Source organism: Colias croceus, chromosome 26, assembly GCF_905220415.1.
Source record: "Colias croceus chromosome 26, ilColCroc2.1".
Taxonomy (NCBI): domain Eukaryota; kingdom Metazoa; phylum Arthropoda; class Insecta; order Lepidoptera; family Pieridae; genus Colias; species Colias croceus.
This window is the reverse complement of record NC_059562.1, coordinates 2429115-2448524: the sequence shown is the minus strand read 5'-3', so window position 1 is coordinate 2448524 and position 19410 is coordinate 2429115. Positions and strand designations below refer to the sequence as shown.

Here is a 19410-nt window from a genome sequence, read left to right as displayed (position 1 = left end):
TAATAAATAAAATTATACACAATATTAACAATTATCGTATTATATTAAATTGTGTTAGGAAGAAAAAAAAAATAAAACAAGTCATTAGTATTTTTCTGACTACCTCATCTAGAAAAAAACTGTTGTTTAAAGATTTTTCAAGATGACACACTATTTATGGGCCATAGTCCTGATGAAAATTTTTTTAAGCTATTGCGTAGCTTCTATCGCGGGCCATGGGCGCGGGGACCGAATCGAGAAATTCCGTAACGAATAAACCTCACGCTCCCCACTCCGACGGGCGGAGGTGTGGCTTGAAGGCATAGCATGCAATAGCTTTACCGCGGCAGTCCCCGAGTGAAACACGTCGTTTTTTTAGTTTTAAGTCACTCTGGTCTATGTAGACTTTACGATGGCAACATAGCTTTTTCAGTATGTCCTGTATAATTAAGCGACCTTTTTTTTTCAGGCGATGCCACTATGACTTTTATAGATGCCATATTTTATTTATTAAGACCATAGTACATTTCAAAATGAAAATTCGATGTTCCACTTTGCAAGCGAAATTGCTTCGCTACTATTGGTCAATCGCTTCTTCCATTCTTCAATTGAAGATTTCCTAAAGAACCTGTTCTTTGAAGGATTCTCGATTTTATGCCCTTGTATTAAGGTTTAATTTACATTATCTTAAAGCAGCAGTTGCGTTCTTTGGTCGTCCGTCCCTCGTGAGTTTTAAATGCACTAACTTCATGTGTGTATTGAGAACACCTGATTGGCTGAATTGTGCTAAACATTTTGTGCATTTGAACGGTCGCTCGCCTGTGTGCGTGCGCATGTGTGCTTTGCGGGTGCAATTTCTCTGTGAAAATGAAATAATTTCATTTGGATCATTTGTTATCGTGATTTAATTTTCTAATCGATATTATTCTGATATCTATTTAATATAATTTTAACTTGTAGGAAATTTTCATGCAAATAAAACGAAATTACAAATAATGCACATATTTTATCGTTGTAATCAAAATATGTTTTAAGAATATTCCTTAAAAATCTAGATTGCGTATCAAACATTAAAAGGACAAAGACAATAATATGTATTATGAAGTTACGTCAATAATTGACCCAATCAATTTTATTCTCAACTAGCTTCCGCCCGCGACTCCGTCCGCGCGGATGTCGGTCTCCGCGTGGATGGTTATTTCTCCATTTTGAGTATCTCTGTCAATAACATCTTATAAATATCTATTGGACCCAATTCCCAAATACGGCTAGGCCTATAATAATACGCAACGTGTGTTCGCGGTTCTACGGAACAACGTCTATAGATAAAACTGAAAAATTAAGATTAATTTTTTTCTACGTATTTTTCCAGGATAAAAAGGATAAAATCCTATTTTACGCCCAGGATAATAAGGTATAATTATACCAAGTTTCATCGAAATCGAACCGCTAGTTTTCACGTGATGCCTTCACATACAGACAGACAGACAGACAGACAGACAAAAATTTTTTTAATCACATATTTGGGTTTGGTATCGATCCAGTAACACCCCCTGCTATTTATTTTTTCAATATTTTCAATGTACAGAATTGACCCTTCTACAGATTTATTATATGTATAGATTTATTTTTATACACTGCAATACTTAAAATCCTATTAAATCTATACTAATAATAGAAAGCTGAAAAGTTTGTATGTTTGTTTGTTTGAACGCGCTAATCTCGGGAACTACTGGTCCGATTTGAACAATTCTTTCGGTGTTAGCTCATTTATCGAGGAAGGTTATAGGTTCACGCTACGACCAACAGGACAGCCACGGGGGCGAAACCGCGCGGAGCAGCTAGTAATAATATAAAGCTCACCATAAACACCTTATCGCACATGGAACAGGGAAACATGCGCGGTCTGGTCACACCTTCGTGCGTGTACCGCTTGTGCTCTGTTAGCGACCATTGGTTTACATATGCCTGTATTAAATTAACGAATATACAGGGTGGACATTTTATATGGGCTCTGACGTAAAAGTGCTTAAAATACTGGAGGTAACAAATTTTGCTACTAGGAAACAATTTTTATTCAATATTTAAGTGTCACTCTGAGAATAGACCAACTTCAAGTCCCTATATTTTATGGACTGTCACCATACTGTTACATGAAATTTTACATTTATGTGTTCTGTATTTACATTAAACTAAATTATAATTAACTTTATCGCATTTTAAATCTTCCATAAAAATTTATATATTTTCCTGAAGGAATTTTTAAATTTTTTACCTTATCACATTTATCACACTGAAACGGCTTAATGTTGAGATGAATTCTGTTCATGTGTCTCTCTAAATCCCGCTTTATTCCAAATCTCTTGTCACAGTGTTCACATTGCAATCTATAAAAAACACAGTTGTTTAATTAAGGGCCTAGGCTCTGTGTTAAGAGTCGTTTAAGAGCTGCTTGAATAATATCCAGCATTGATTGAATTGACGATCTATTCAATTATAACATTAATGAATTGACGATCTATTCAAATAATAAACAATGACAAAAAAATAAATGTTGTAGGCAATATAAGTATCCTAAAAGGTAAATTATAATAATTGAACATAGATTTTTATCAAAATACTAAGTTAATAATATTATGTGCATAATATGCATATAACTTTATAATTAAAAATAAGACACGGTGGAAATCAGAAAATTCACCTTGTTTTTTTTATTACAATAAGTGTGGGTAGTTTTCAAAATACTTACGGTAACTCAACATACTGAACGTGTGGCGATGTTTTATTTAAGTGTTGTTTTAACGACATTTCTGTTTTGAAATTTCTGAAATCAAAAGAGAAATACATAACTGATTTACAATTTGAGTTCCACACATAATTAGATGAAAGATGTATTTGAAAACTCTGTTTTTCAATATGAAAATTAAGAAAGTATACAAAAAATATCATTGCGATACTAGGGGGGAATATTTTGAAATAGGTACGAAAAGACAAACCAATAGGTACACACATAAATATAGGTAATAGATACAGGTATAGATATAAATATAAATGCAGATAAAATATCTACATAAATAAAATTACAGATAAAAACACCGATATAAATATAAATACAGATACTCCAATAAAACTTATTACACTACTACCTGCTAAATTAATACCTACTTATTACACTCGACGCAATAATAATTCTTAGTATTTGAATGTGTTTCTATATGAATCCTCAAGGACGCAGCTGCATAGAATCCCTTACCGCACTGGGGACAAATGTGCCCCTTCGTTTGAGGCACACCGTTGGACGCTTGCTTCGCGTGTTTCCTAAAAATTATCTATATATAATAATATAATAGAATAGAATAGAATAAGAATTTATTCGCAGTAAAAATCAAACACATAAACAAAAAAAATACACAAGAAAAATAACAGTTTACATTAGCTTAATACTAGCTGGTCCCCGCGGTTTCACCCGCATTGCTCTGCTCCTGTTGGTCTTAGCGTGATGATATATAGCCTATAGCCTTCCTTGATAAATGGGCTATCTAACACCGTAAGAATTTTTCAAATCGGACCAGTAGTTCCCGAGATTAGCGCGTTCAAACAAACAAACAAACAAACTCTTCAGCTTTATAATATTAGTATAGATATAAATTAAGTACATTATGAAGTGAAACTTCTTTAGGCTCGTTGAGAGTAAAATTTCAAGGTCCTGGCAATTCCGTCACGTCATGGAGTAAGGAGACGTTTTTGGTATCTTTGAATCTTGTTGAAGAAGTTTCACTTGTGATACGTATACTCGGTAAACACGCTATTTTTATATAATTATCTATCGATTTATAACAATACCTGAACTAGGTGATGACATAAATGTGACATGACTTCTCTAACAAGCTTCTAATACAAAATGCTAAGTTTTTGAAGTGAAACTTCTTTAGGCGTGTTAAGAGTGAAATTTCGACGTCGCGTCATGGCAATACCGTCACGTCATGGAGTAAGGCGATGATGCTATTTATTTATTATACTTACTTCAGTAAATGCACTCTTAATGAATCAGCATTTACGTAGTTTTTATTGCAATAGTCGCAAGTGACGCGCCGCAGTTTGTGTGAATAATACATGTGTTTCCTTAACGATACTTTTCGTCTGAAATAAATAAATATATTAATTATAGAGTGAACCAGTAGTAAAGTACTAGTGTAGTCGAACCAGCTTATCATGCGCGTCTTAAGACGTGTTTTGAGAGAAAATTTCCATGTGAATGGGATGTTTCGAGAAAAAAAATTGAAAGAGCGAGTCAAAATTAGCAGATTTCTCAAACGGAGTATAAAAAGGTATTAAATTTAATTTTTTACTGAGATCTTTATTAAAAAATGCATTGCAATCTCAATTAAGCCATTTTCTTAACGGCGTCCCTACATAAAGAGGCTGGGCTATTCATTAGATGCTGACTAATAATCATATCATATCAATTTTTATAAGATAGGAAATATATCAATGAGTAAATTGTCGTTTTCAGAATGATAAAATATGGCTTGAATGCGGAATAATTATTTTTTTTTGTGAAAGGCAATTTCAGGTCGCCATTTTAGAAATTACGCATGCGATGTCATCCAGATTTTGATAGTTTGACAGCGGGATTGAGGGGTTAACCCATTGAGCCCCAAGCGGCCCGATCGGTCCACGACACAATAGATTTTCTATTGTGTCTGTGATTCCGGGGCCTGAGTTAGCTAGTTGGATGCAATAAATAAAATATTTATTTATCATAGATGCACCAACAATAGCTCAATTTGTAACAATAAATAAGTATTCGTACATAAAATCTATTCTAAATTGGCTACTAATTATAGGTACATACAGCATTACATGAAAAATATAGAATCTAGTCAATATTATTACGCCATTTAAAAAAGACGCTAGGCTATTTATTGAACGACTGACAAAGCTAGTTTGATACAATCAATTTAATAAAGAACTTAATGTTTAAATAAAGACTCTTTATAACTTATTAAATTCGGTACTTACTGAAATATCCGTTTACAGAGTGAGCAAGAGAACATTTCTTTTTCATTCGAATGCGCCGTATTATAGTGACATTTGATAGTTTCTCTACAAACCCGCATAATGCCACAAACACTGCATTTGTATCGACTAAAATAGAAATAAGTATTAATCACTTAGTCTACTAACAAATTCAAATTATCTGTGCTATCCGTACATTATGGAAAATAAATTAAAAAAATAATGTAACAAAAATAGTTGTAATCAGGTTATGTTATGTGATGTTAAGTGATGTGATGTGATGTGATGTGACGTGACATGATGTGATGTGATGTCATGCCATGCCATATTGCGGTGTGGTGTGATGTGATGCCATATGAAAAATAATGTTATAAAAATAGTTTTACTTTGGACATTTTATAACGACATGCCAAATTGTTTTTAATTTTTTTATCAATGTATCATGTAAAATATGAATAAAATTCTTAAATTTAAGAAGTATTTTCATTTAAAATGAAATCATTATAATACCTACATTTTATGATATTTCTCATGGCTCCTTAATTTCTCGACCGAAATGCACCTTTGTTTACACATACCACATTCATATTCACCATTCGTCTGAAATAAATAATTAACAACATAATCTATACTAATATTATAATGCTGAAGAGTTTGTTTGTTTGTTTGTTTGAACTGGTTGGATTTGAAAAATTATTTCGGTGTTTCGGCCCATTTATCGAGGAAGGTTATAGGCTATAATATATCATCACGCTACGACCAACAGGAGTGGGGCTACGGGGGTGAAACGGTCGGAGTAGCTAGTTATCTATAATATTGTTTAGTGAAAGTTATTTTCTAAAATTTCGAATGTATGTGATGTGATGTGCTATGCTATGCTGTGAGATGAGATGGGATGGGATGGGATGGGATGGGATGGGATGGGATGGGATGGGATGGGATGGGATGGGATGGGATGGGATGGGATGGGATGAGATAGGATGGGATGGGATGGGATGGGATGGGATGAAATGAGACATGTGTTCATGAAATCTCGTTATGCTTCTTTTGCTTCATACCTCACTGTGTTTCTTCATATGTTTCTCATAAATATCTTTAAACGCAAAACCTTTAACGCAATCCTCACACTTATAAATTGAATTTAAGTACAGCTTCTTCTTTGCTAATAATTCTCTTTCTTTCATAAATTGCGCCTTTGTTATGTATACTATGTCTACTTTTTGTGCATCTAGAAAAAATCTTAAGAACTTATTATGATGTAACGAATGTATGTATGTAACTAAACATTTATTTGAAATTAAAAAAAAATCCAACATGCTTACAAAGCAACATCATTAAGGCTAGTAGAACCTTCCTCATACTTCAAGGAATATAATAAAAAAAGAATTATCGAAATCTGTCCGTTCACGCGTGATGCCGTGACAACGTAAAACGGGGGGCATTTTTATATAGATACTAGCGGTCCGCCCCGGCTTCGCCCGTGGTACATGTTTACGTTTTCTCTACATAAGAACCATCCTCGTACTTCAAGGAATATAATAAAAAAAGAATTATCGAAATCGGTTCAGCCGTTCTCGAGTTATGGAATTACAACGAAAAGTGGCATTGATTTTTATATATTAGAAGATATAGATAGATGTCAAAACATCAAAAATCAGTATCAACTAAATTATATTGCAATAAAAAATAAACAATAATTTATAATACCTTCTACGTCACATGGTGAAATGCATTCTTTCCTATTAATTTTCGGCTTTTTCTTGAGTTTTGTAGCTGTCTTTATTAATTTCTTTACAGATTTCTTATCAATGCTATCTATTAAATTATCTTCAAACTTAACTTCCTCTGTACTATTATTTTCTCCTTTTATTAACAATGGCTCATCATAATCTGTTGATTAGAAATATATATAAATTGTACTCTATTATAGGCCATCCGGCATCCACACATCTGCCGAACAACGTGACAAACAACTAACACATAGGGACGGCGCTGAGACAGAGAAGCGAGAAGGAAATAAGTACATCTCTTTTCTTTGTATAGTGCTGTCCCTGTGTTCGTTGTTTGTCACATTGTTCGACAGACATGTGGATGGCCTATTACACCAAACATTTATAGACTAGATTTGTACCAATAATTTCCATATATGAAACAAATAGAGAAACAATTTAGTTCTATGATAATATGTGCATATTAAAAATAGTAACATTTTTACTAATTATGTTAAGGGCATTTTCAATTTATGCGTTTTGTGTCGGACGGCTGCGAGTGTGGTGCCGAAGCGGTGAGTTATATTACAGTGCGCTCCGTGCGACAACAGTGCGGCGCAGATACCGCGGACGCATAAATTGAAAGTGCCCTAATTAAAATAATATCACTTTTTAGATCTAACTAATTACAAAATTTTAACTTTTACAAAAATTACAAGCCAATATGCATTAAACTAAAGCTTAAATTTTATTTTTATTGTAAACTAGTTAAAATGTATTATTTAAGTCACCCTTTACTAACCTAAATCATTGTCCGTGAAATCCTCATTATTCTCATTTTCTTCCTTTTCCACCTTCAATTGGACTTTACATCTATTAAACACTAATATAGGAAACGGTTCTTCTTGTACATGTTCGAAAACGTCAATTGTATGTGTGCTTGCGTTTTGTAGATCTAATAGTGGTTGAGTCTCGAGTTTAACAGCCTTTATATCTCCATCTGTAATCTATTTAACTTTATTAATATATAAGCTATAAGTTATTTTATTAAATTCAATCAATTGCTGGTTAAACTACAAATGGTCCATAAGTTTTTTTTTTTTTATTGGGAATAGGGAAGCGCTTGACCACAATCTCGCCTGATGTTAAGCTGAGATGTGGTATAAGATGGAACGCGCTTCCCTAGAAAGTACCTGTTCACTCTATGCTTGAATAAGTTTGTAAGTGAGTATTTTTTTATTATAATTTAAATTATTCTTGAAAGTGAAAGCATTTTTGAATAGATCCAGTAGTTCCTGACATCAGCACATACAAACAAACTCATCAGCTTTGTATTATTAGTATAGATTTAACATTAGTTGTCCGCATAATATAATATTATACTTACACTGTGTAAACTTTGCAGTAACAACTGGTTCCCTTGCACACTATTGATAAAATGTTCAGTATTCTGTGCTTTTCTCTTACAAATATAACATAGGCTCAGGTTGTTAGTCTGAAATAAAATGTCATTGTATCAATAATTATCACATTAAAAATGGTTATTAAAATACCAGTTTTTATTGATTGGCGATCTTTGGTTGATTAATGTTCATAAGATTGGTTATTAACTTAAATTATTGTAATATATCTGGTCTTTTAATTACTGAATAACGTGGCTTTTGAAATAATCAATTTCCATTTTACATTACAATATTATCTACTATTATTCTATAAGTGAATTTTAGTTTATTGTTTTATTAAACACGATTTATTACCTATCACTATGTAATAAGTAGTATAATTCACCTGAAAAATCGTTTTTAAACTATCGTTTTGCACTGTGTAAACTTGAGGAACATAATCATCATTGAAACAGGCAATACACCGTTCGATGGGTTCTGTTACCTCCATTGCTTGTTTTTCCTAAAAATCTTATGAAACATAGAACATCATTTCAGATAAACTAAGACACCGACTTTATTTAGGTACGTTTCTGAAAATAATCAAAACATCACAAAAAATGCCTTTGGTGATTGATGGTGATTGACATTTGACAACACAATTGACAATATTCAATGTCAAATTCTAACACAGATTACTAATAATACAGATAGATAGTAATCACTAAATTTAGAAATGTGCATTTATATTTCCCACGTTAGCATCATAAATAAAGAAGTGATTTCGCTTACACCTTCTTTATAATATGCGTTTCTGTGAAGAGCGTTTTCACATTATCCGATCCGATATCGGTATCGGACGTCGATCCGATATCGGGGGTAAGTAAAATGTATGATTTATGTACCTGTCTTTCACATTGTCCGGTCCGATATCGGATATCGGAGCCGACACCGATATGCCAGCTGTACTATCAGACGATAATGTTCAGTGTTGCCAACTCAATTTTCGAAAATTAAACCTAAACCAACAGCAATAAAGCCCTTGTTTGTGTATTTTCAGTCTTCGCTAAATGTTAAAAATTCTTTACTTTCTTTAAACCTTTTTATTTAGAAAACATACATTTAAGTTTATAAAGGCATTAAAAATACTATTTATACGGCAGCTATTCAAATACCGTATTAAAATATACGGCAATTTGCTGAACTGAAGTAAACAAATACAGGGTGTCTCAAAAGAAAGTTTATATTTTGTGGATGAATAAAAAAAAAGTAAGCGGTGTATTGAAAAAATGTTTATTAATTATTAAAGTGCATAATATGGGAATTTATTTCTTAAAAATATTGTCGTCCAAATGCAGTCCATTGCGTTCACGGCACTCATTTAATCGAACACTAAAATTATTTATGACAGCTCGGCAGGTAGACACAGTGATGGCTGCCATTTATTTTCTTTTAAATGCACTAGAGAAGTTGGTTTTTTTGCATACACTTTAGATTTATCTACTATCATCTTCACTACATAGTATAAAACAAAGTCGCTTTCTCTGTCCCTATGTCCCTTTGTATGCTTAAATCTTTAAAACTACGCAACGGATTTTGATGCGGTTTTTTTTAATAGATAGAGTGATTCAAGAGGAAGGTTTTAGTATATAATTTATTAGGTTTTAGACAAAGTGGGCGAAGCCGCGGGTGGTAAGCTAGTTATTTACTAATTCTGCCTCGCTCTTCCTTCTACTCGGGTGTTGGTTGTGCTTTTTATTGTATTGTTGTCATTGACTCACAGATTAAGACGTGCTTTGTTTTAACCGACTTCAAAAAAGGAGGAGGTTTGGCACCGAAATCAAACCTATTTAGTAAATAGCACATATAAATAATAAATTAGTAATATCAAGATATCTTTTTTATATTTTACTTTTCCATTTTTGAAGTTGGCTTTTTTATAACGAAGTTATTTTTACTGTATGTACAACTACGATTTAGCAGTTGAATTTATTTTAATTTTATTAACAAAAATGTACAATACGGCAATTTTGTATAGTATTCTCTGAAATTTCTGGCAACATTCATGATTATATCGGAACGATTTTATCGGATAATGTGAAAGAGCAAATTGTATCGGCTATCGGCGTCCGATACCGATATCGGATCGGATAATGTGAAAATGCTTTAATATGCCTTCTGAATCAGACCTTATCCACAGGGTGTCTCTATTTACGTAGTAATCGTGGTAGTAATAAATAGGTACTAAATAATTTATCTATGGTCTCTTCTTATCTGTATTCTGTGATTTCTTGTTTACATATTTGTTTGGTGTGTTTCATTTGTGTTTATAATTTTTCCAAAGGTCAATAATTTCAGTTTACTTCTAAATATAAAAATAATTTTACTTAATATCCCATTTCAACAACTCAAACTACCTGTGTCAAACTACTATATAAATATACGCAATCTCTTTATCACTCATACAATATCTGAAGAAAATTAGGTTATAAAAATTCGAATGAATGACAAATGTTTTGATTTTTGTTTAGATAAAATAGTAAAAATGCATTTATCGTTACACTAAATTTATACTATTATGATGTACAATAGGTGAATAAACCACCGACTACACTAAACAAACTATTTGGAACATTTTGTTAAAGTTTATACCTACAGCTACACCTCTACCCCAATTTATTGGAAATTTATTTAAAGGATAGAACTAATCATCATGGAAGAAATATGCAGATTGTGTTTAAAAGACTGTACCAGTTCTTTCTACGAAATAGAAGAAGACTGCGCCCTTTTACAGCAGCTGTCTTTCTGTTTATCTTATCAGGTATACATATTATATTCTAATTTTTTATTTACAACGCACGTAACTATGTATCTTCGTTGTATTTGTTCGTCCACATTATCTGTGTAGTTACTACTTAAAATACCTAACAAAGTCCTCAGATATAATTTTTTTTCTTAAATAAACAAGCTGCCATCAAGCTAAATCAATACTTTTGCTAACTTTTATTTACTACCATAGGAGCTTGCTTAGTTAATATCTATACTAATATTATAAAGCTGAAGAGTTTGTTTGTTTGAACGGGCTAATCTCGGGAACTACTTGTCCGATTTGAAAAATTGTTTCAGTGTTAGATAGCTGATTTATCGAGGATGGCTATAGGCTATATATCATCACGCTACGACCAACAGGAGTGGAGCCACGGGGGTGAAACCGCGCAGAACAGCTAGTGTACAATGACTATGATACACAATTCTAATTAAATTTATTTGCAGCTCGCTACAGACAAAAACTTTCCAAAACGAATATGTGTAAGTTGCTCAATTCAAATAGAAGACATTCAGTCGTTTAGACAAATGATTATAGATAACGAACAAGTGTTGCTGCATAAACTTGAAGAACTAGGAGATGAAAGGACGAAGAATTATCTTGAAGTGAAGATCGAAATGCAAAATGATGATGATGAAGCTACTATAAATATCGATAATATTATAAAGGTTGAAAATGAAGAGAATAGTGATGATGGTGATAAAATGTCAGAAAATGATGCAGTCAATAGTATACAAATAGCAAATGTCATTACCTTACAAAGTCACATTGATAAAGATATGCTTCAAAAAATGGATTATGATGAGAAATCGTCTCTGGAAGTAGATGTCAACACATGTCTAATGTGTTTTACTATATTTCCAACTAGGCAACTACTTTTGAAACATTACATGACTGAAGAGGGCAGTAAATATAACGAATTGCTGTCGAAAATAGATTTAAATGAATTGTCGACCACTAAAATTGTTAACGGCGTGACAATGTATGGGTGTAACAAATGTGATAAGGCGTGTAGGACTCAAAAGTTGATGACCATCCATTTGATGAACGTTCATTGTGAGGAGCGCTCGTTTAATTGTAAATTATGTGGTGAGCTTCAAATATTTTCAATATGCTATTTATAATTTTTTATAGTTTTTGTTTTTATCATTTACTAACTTATCGCCCGCGGCTTCGCCCGCTTTGTCTAAAACCTAATAAATTATATACTAAAACCTTCCTCTTGAATCACTCTATCTATTAAAAAAACTGCATCAAAATCCGTTAGGTAGTTTTAAAGATTTAAGCATACAAACATAGGGACAAAGAAAGCAACGTTGTTTTATAGTTTATACTATGTAGTGATACCAGAATTACACATGAGCTATAATCATACTTATTTTTGCCTGTGGGTTTGTCCGCAAGTGAAACAGCATAGCTACATAATCTATACTAATATTATAAAGCTGAAGAGTTTGTGTGTTTGAATGCGTTAACCTCAGGAACTACTGGTCCAATTTAAAAAAAATATTTCCGTGTTAGATAGCCCATTTATCGAGATAGGCTATATTATATCATCTCGCTAAGCACAACAGGAGCTAAGCAATGCGGATAAAACCGCAGGGCATTGCTAGTGTATAATATGTATACTTAATGTAAAATCTTGTTGCAGGTAGGATGTATATATCAGCATATGATATTATGAATCATAGCAAGTCACATGGTAAAAAATACTACTGTTCATTTAAATGTGGATACAGCTCTTCCTATGCGCATATACTAAGAAATCATGAAATGTGCCACAAAAAAATGTATAAGGTAATAAACATAAGGTTCATTCCATTACCCTTAATAGACAATAGTATTTAATTGTTTATAATAATGTATACCTTAAAAATACACATATTTGTCGCCATAAGATTGTAAAAAACAACTAGATTATTATCTAGTTTGTGAGATTGTGTTTTTTTTATTATTATTGCAATCAATTGTAAAAACTGTGATCCCAATTTTCATTTTTTCGCAATTTAATGCATGTTTTTCTTTCTTCCAATATTTTTCGTAAGACATACAAATATTTAATTGATCCTGCGGAATTGTAATCTTATATTTACAATTTTACGATCACATAAATGTCACTAAAAACATGAATTATTTTTCAGTATGAATGTGATATTTGTGGAAAGAAGTTTCAAGTCAGAACCTGGTTGGAACAACATCAAAACGTTCATACAGACGTGCGTAAATATGTATGTGATATATGCGGAGCCAGCTTTCATATGGATAGGTATGCGTATGACACTACCTTATGGGTGCGTGCTTGTTGAAATTGATATTTTTTGTTTTATGGCATTCAAATGCTTCATAAATATAAATTTATAAAGAATAGAAGAAATTCGATCACTCAGCGGGACTCGAACCCGCATCCTTTCGCGCCATTCCGGGGCGGATGCCTGACCAATTCAGCCACTCGTGACCCGCCAGAGCAATCGAATTTATGGAATGGAATGGTGATCTAATTTTTTCTATTCTTTATAAATTTATATTAAGGGTGCTTTTCCACCAATAACATGTGAGGATGTGTAGTGAGGAATGTGTTTGTAAATAACCAATAGTATCCTGAGATGTAGTGATAGGTTAAGCTATATTATGTACTAACTATAAGTAATTACACGTGTAATTCAATTGGGAAGGAGACAAATTATCAACCACTGATATTTATCAACACTCACTGACATTGAGAAATTAAAGACTTTAATATTCTATAATGAGTAAATCCCCTTTAAAATCTGTTACTCTTTAATTGCTAAACATTGAAAAGTACCTATTTCAAAATTTAATAAGTGCTAAAATATTTTTTCAGATATTTAACATCACATAAAACGGCAAAGCATCCTGAGACTAGAGCTAACAAGCCGTACACCTGTTCCCACTGTTCCAAGATATTTTACTCGAGAAACAGCCTAATTTTACATCTACAGGTACATAGAATTATGCTTAAAATATTAAATTAAATATAGTACAAAACACACTTAGGCCGGTTGCAGAGCTTCACCGACCATCAGTGCGTACGTCAGTAGCGCTTGTCATATGTATGGAAATTCATAAAACCGTTCATAGCTAGACCGACCATACGCACGCGTATTTCCATACATATGACAAGCGCGACTGACGTACGCACTGATGGTCGGTGAAGCTCTGCAACCAGCCTAAGTTCATGAAATTGTGTTGTGTGTGATCCTTGATGAGTGTACGAAGTATTAACTAAATCTGTTTAGAGTTGTAGTACACCCCGGACATTCCATACAAAATTATCATTTTGACAGTCACACTGTAGAGACTGCAAATGTGTGTGTTAACGCTTTATGGTTGGCACATTTTTGACTAGCGTAAAAAAAATTCGCGTTTTTCTGATGAAATACATCCGTAAACAGCACAATATCTAACCATTTTCTACGAAAAACGATAATCACAAATCCAAAATAATAAAATTAAGTCAATTTGATTAATGTTGTCAATCTTCGTTGCGTATCGTCCCTGTAGAAAAATATGGACCATTTTATGTCTGATCGTGCGGGGTGAGGTAAGTGTTTAATTTTGGCGGGAGGCGGAGAGTGTCCGTTCTGTAGCGTTTAGCTACTATTATGTATTCTGTGGTTGTAGTCTAAATGAGTATGTTGCATACAAGCATACAGTATTTAAGTGAATAACTGAAAAAAACATATATTTTTTTTTTATTATGGACTGACCGGTTGGCTTGGTTGGTAGTGACCCTGTCTTTCAAGCCAGAGGCCGTGGGTTCGATTCCCACCCAGGGCTAATAATTGTGTGATGAACATAAATATTTTTTCTGTGTCTGGGTGTTAATTATCTATATGTATAAGTATTTATTTAAAATTATACATGTATGTTTATCAGCCATCTGGTTTCCACAACACAAGCGCAAGCTTAGTATGGGATTAGTTTGTGCAGTGTGTGATAATTGTCCTGAAATATGTACATTTATTAATTATTTGCTTAATTTCAAGGAAAATGACATGGATACCGATTACCTCTGTGACATTTGCGGCAAAGTGATGAAAAACTTGAAACAATTGAAGGCACACAGACGGACACACAATGTAGAGAGGCGTTATGTGTGTGGGTGAGATGGTTTATCTATATATGTACTTTATACTTCCCATAATATTATAAATGCGAAAGTTTGTGAGGATGGATATGTGTGTGTGTGTTTGTTACCCTTTCACGCAAATACTACTGAACCGATTTTAAAATGAAATTTAGCACACATATAAAGGGTAACTTGGATTAACATATTATAGGATAGATTTTATCCCGGAAATCCCACAGGAACGGGAACTATGCGGGTTTTTCTTTGAAAACGCGGTGGGAAAGCTAGTATATAAAGAAGAAAGATGTGTATGTTTGGAACGAATTAGCTCAAAAAGTACTTGACAGATTTTGATGCAACTTCACGGTAATGTAGGTAGGTATTAGAATCACACATGAGTTATAGAAATACTTGATTTTGCCCGCGGTTTCGTCCACGGTTTAATCCGCTCAGCACAGCAATAGAACATAATATAATTTATTAAGAGATAGAATCCTATAAGACGCGGGTTCGAATCTCGCCTCGTGATCAATATTGTAGTATTCTTTAAAAATTTAATTTTTGAATATTATCTAATTTATTTTCTTTAAAATGTATCATTTAATTGTGTTATCTAACAATCATTTATAACAATTTCCCAACAGGATGTGCAACAAGTCGTTCAAAAAGCGGTACAATTTGCGACTGCATGAAACGACGCACACCGACATTAAGATACAGTGTGACATGTGCGAGCAGACGTTCGCGCAACGGGGAGGCTTAATTAGGCATATAGCCAGGTGATTTTTTTACACTTCTACCACAGAATACATAATAGTAGCTAAACGCTACAGAACGGACACTCTCCGCCTCCCGCCAAAATTAAACACTTACCTCACCCCGCACGATCAGACATAAAATGGTCCATATTTTTCTACAGGGACGATACGCAACGAAGATTGACAACATTAATCAAATTGACTTAAAGTAATTTTATTATTTTGGATTTGTGATTATCGTTTTTCGTAGAAAATGGTTAGATATTGTGCTGTTTACCGATGTATTTCATCAGAAAAACGCGAATTTTTTTTACGCTAGTCAAAGATGTGCCAACCATAAAGCGTTAACACACACATTTGCAGTCTCTACAGTGTGACTATCAAAACGATAATTTTGTATGGAGTGTCCGGGGTGTGCTTCTACACTAATATTATAAAGAGGAAAACTTTGTTTGTTTGTTTGATTGTAATGAATACGCTCATAAACTACTGGACCGATTTTAAAAATTCTTTCACCATTCGAAAGCTACATTATCCACGAGTAATATAGGCTATATATTATCACGCTAAGACCAACAGGAGCGGAGCCACGCGGGTGAAACCGCACGGCACAGCTAGTAATGTATATAGCCTTACTTTTGTGTTTTGTGTTTTTTTTTTTAAATATAAATTATACATTTTTTTAAATCATAAAACAAGAAATTGAAACTTGAGAGGTGTCAAAGGGCATCCGGATGGAACGAAGTTACTAAAACAAGTGATAACTGCGTTAAAAACAACCGTCTTCAAACTCGCACTTGCAAAAATGCCCATAAAATAAAAACTACTGGGCCTATCCGAATAAAATTTTTCAATTCGACGCCATTCCGCATCGAACAAAAAAAGAATCACGTAAATCGGTTCAGAAACCTCGGAGTAATCGGTGTACATACATAAAAAAAACATACCGGCCGAATTGATAACCTCCTCCTTTTTTTGAAGTCGGTTAATAACTGACTTGCGGTCTATGAAAGAGAGAGACACAGAACAACAAACGCACGCCACACGGCTTACAACTAAGTATAGTTAGCAAAAAAGTGTCGTTGCAATTTTTGGTCTCAATTGAGTATTTGAATAAAAAAAAATTATTGATTTTTTTATGTATTTTAAAACCTTATTATTAATAATATTGATATTTAATGCAAAAAACACCAAAAAAAATTTTTTCAATTAAATAAAAGCAATTAAAAATTTATGAAATTTAAATTAAAATCACGTGACTATAAACGCGCCATGACTGGTCACCATAGATGTGACGTCAAAATGTTTTAGTTGTATACGTTTTTGTATCAACTGCAATGTGTGAAAACTAACATTATGACGTCACACGCGTCCGGGTGACGCTTCGGGAGTTGTCGGTGTGTTTTCGGTACTGGATTCAAAGACTAATTTTTATTTTGAAATAACTTTTGAATTATTGCAAAAAAAAATTAAAAGAAATTGTTTTGTTATAAAACTAATATATTTCTTACCATTTAGCACAAAAAAAATTTTTTATTCAAATACTCAATTCCGTCTAGCCCTATTTTGCAACGCGCGATTAAGAACTTCGTTCCAATATGTTCGTCATTGCAAAGTAATGTTGATCAGAAAAAAAATCTGTCAAAAATTCCAAGCTAACTTGTACAGCACTGGTACATTAACGCGTGAGCATAGTACTAAGGGATCCTGGGTTCGATTCCCGGTGGATATGTAGAAAAAAATGTCCTGGTCTGGCAGGATACAGAAGGCTGATAACTACTTGTCCGTAAAGAAAATCAATCAAATAGAAATAGAAAGCGTTTTATATAGCACTAGCTGTTGCCCGCAGCTTCGCCTGCGTGGAAAAGATAAATAAACATGATACAAATTTTCATCCCCTATTTTATCCCCTTAAGGGTAGAATTGATCAATATCCTTTCTTAGGGGACGCCTCCGTCCTAACATCTACCTGCATGCCAAATTTCATCCCGATCCGTCCAGTGGTTTGGGCTGTGCGTTGATAGTCAGTCACCTTTGAGTTTTATATAATATACAGATTTTATCAATCAGTGAAACAAATATATTATGTGTCGCAGTCATCTGGTCGAATCTGCTATTTGTTTGGATGACTGGCGTGTTAATTGAATGACGTCATTTAATTGAATGGCAAATTTTACATGTGAATATTTTTCATTTTCAGAAAACACAAAGATGCAACTAATGCAGGCAATAAAGAAAAATGATGGTCCACAAATAAAGGCCTGGGATAATTAAGTCTTCGAAATGGACTACACCTGAATAATGCGCAAGAGCTTACTGCCACGATCGTCGAGATAAAAGGAAATAGATCTTATTGCTATGCCATTAGTGCCGTTTTTCCTATAAAAAGGCTCGTGTACTAAGTTATTAAGACAAAATGTCATTCAATTCAGAATTTAACTATTATTATAGTTTATAAACACAATGATTGTTGCTACCTCAGGATTGTAAAATTGTGCAAGGCTGCCAGAAATAATACAATATGTTGAAAATAATGTATTTTGGTAATTTTTGAAATAAAACATTCATTTAAATTTCATGGTTTTTATTTATCTCCAAAATAAATAATAATAATCTCCAAAAAAAAAAAATAATAAATCCATAATCTAAGTATATTTAATATTAAAAAGCTGAAGATTTTGTTTGTTTTTTTGAACGCGCTAATCTCAGGAACTACTGGTCCGATTTGAAAAATTTCGGTGTTAGATAGCCCGTTCAACGAGGAAGGCTATAAATAAATAAATAAATAATAAATCACATAAAGTATACATCACGCTAAGACCAACAGGAGCGGAGCCGCGGAGCCCAGCTATTATTTATTTTAGTATTGTGTTTCCAAGCTAAAGTTTCTATGGACTGTTGTTACTACAGATAACAGAACAGCTAAAAAAATCTTGATGAAATTTAGCACAGAGATAATCTGGGTCTAGGAATTATATCTGTATAATATTATATAATATCAATAATAATATGTTTTTTGCCGGTACCACGCGAGCGAAGTCGCTTTATGGAGCTAGTATGCAGTCTTATAAAAACTATTGCTCATAACATTTCTAAGAATTACATGAATGATGAATACGTATTTTACCATTTATACCGCCCCCTGAAATTGCTTAGATTTCTGATTTTTTATCAGGTTTCCACTAACATACAGGAAATCCTGACGTAAACGGGATTTTTTATATGTCTGTTTAAAAGAATAACTGCGTTAAAAACAACCGACTTCAAACTTGCACTTGCAACATTTACAAATACAGACAAAAATGCTCATTAAATAAAAACTACTGGGCCTATCCGAATAAAATTTTTATGGGATCAATTCGACACCATCTCGCATCGAACAAAAAAGAATCACGTATATCGGTTCAGAAACCTCGGAGTAATCGGTGTACATACATAAAAAAAACATACCGGTCGAATTGATAACCTCCTCCTTTTTTGAAGTCGGTTAAAAAAAGACGTCGTTAGTTGCATTATTTATGCAGGGTAATATCACAAAATAACTTCCGAACCATTAACTAATCTTTACTTGTAAGTATTACAACCTCTCAACTGTATATGCCAGGCGCCAGCTACTGTTATAAAAGACAATTTTAATAATAACTAG

At 33.2% G+C, this 19410-nt stretch overlaps 2 protein-coding genes across 6 annotated transcripts; one reads left to right on the top strand and one right to left on the bottom strand.

The window, feature by feature from the left end:
* Positions 1 to 343: 343 nt before the first annotated feature.
* On the bottom strand, positions 344 to 8720 carry LOC123703472 (protein suppressor of hairy wing-like). Its single transcript, XM_045651473.1, has 13 exons — positions 8496 to 8720; positions 8095 to 8202; positions 7510 to 7714; positions 6706 to 6888; positions 6057 to 6226; positions 5513 to 5598; positions 5002 to 5127; positions 4003 to 4119; positions 3145 to 3297; positions 2729 to 2803; positions 2255 to 2366; positions 1843 to 1947; positions 344 to 838 (listed from the first exon to the last, which is right to left on the bottom strand). The coding sequence occupies exons 1-13, from the start codon at positions 8598 to 8600 to the stop codon at positions 662 to 664; spliced, it is 1722 nt and encodes a 573-aa protein (XP_045507429.1). The 5' UTR covers positions 8601 to 8720; the 3' UTR covers positions 344 to 661.
* Positions 8721 to 10374: 1654 nt separating this feature from the next.
* On the top strand, positions 10375 to 18334 carry LOC123703543 (zinc finger protein OZF-like). 5 transcript variants are annotated; one of them, XM_045651599.1, is made up of 9 exons: positions 10379 to 10433; positions 10787 to 10910; positions 11363 to 12005; positions 12568 to 12713; positions 13058 to 13182; positions 13759 to 13876; positions 14924 to 15039; positions 15651 to 15785; positions 17965 to 18334. In XM_045651599.1, exons 2-9 carry the CDS (start codon positions 10803 to 10805, stop codon positions 18005 to 18007), a joined length of 1434 nt encoding a protein of 477 aa, XP_045507555.1. In that variant the 5' UTR covers positions 10379 to 10433; positions 10787 to 10802; the 3' UTR covers positions 18008 to 18334. The 5 variants fall into 5 exon arrangements, 4 of the variants coding, with proteins under 4 accessions (XP_045507557.1, XP_045507555.1, XP_045507556.1 ...); XM_045651600.1 differs by having other exon boundaries at positions 10385 to 10399; XM_045651598.1 differs by having other exon boundaries at positions 10388 to 10433; positions 10735 to 10910.
* Positions 18335 to 19410: the final 1076 nt, after the last annotated feature.

Bases quoted from the DNA above. Each gene is read 5' to 3' on its own strand.
- LOC123703472 (XM_045651473.1), bottom strand. From the start codon at position 8,600: ATGGAGGTAACAGAACCCATCGAACGGTGTATTGCCTGTTTCAATGAT. The intron at 6,889-7,509 runs GTTAGTAAAGGG...TCTAATCAACAG, and splicing joins TTTCACGGACAATGATTTAG to ATTATGATGAGCCATTGTTA. The intron at 2,804-3,144 runs GTAGGTATTAAT...TTTTGATTTCAG, and splicing joins TATTGCGTCGAGTGTAATAA to AAATTTCAAAACAGAAATGT.
- LOC123703543 (XM_045651599.1), top strand. From the start codon at position 10,803: ATGGAAGAAATATGCAGATTGTGTTTAAAAGACTGTACCAGTTCTTTC. The intron at 13,183-13,758 runs GTATGCGTATGA...ATATTTTTTCAG, and splicing joins GCCAGCTTTCATATGGATAG to ATATTTAACATCACATAAAA. The intron at 15,040-15,650 runs GTGAGATGGTTT...ATTTCCCAACAG, and splicing joins GAGAGGCGTTATGTGTGTGG to GATGTGCAACAAGTCGTTCA.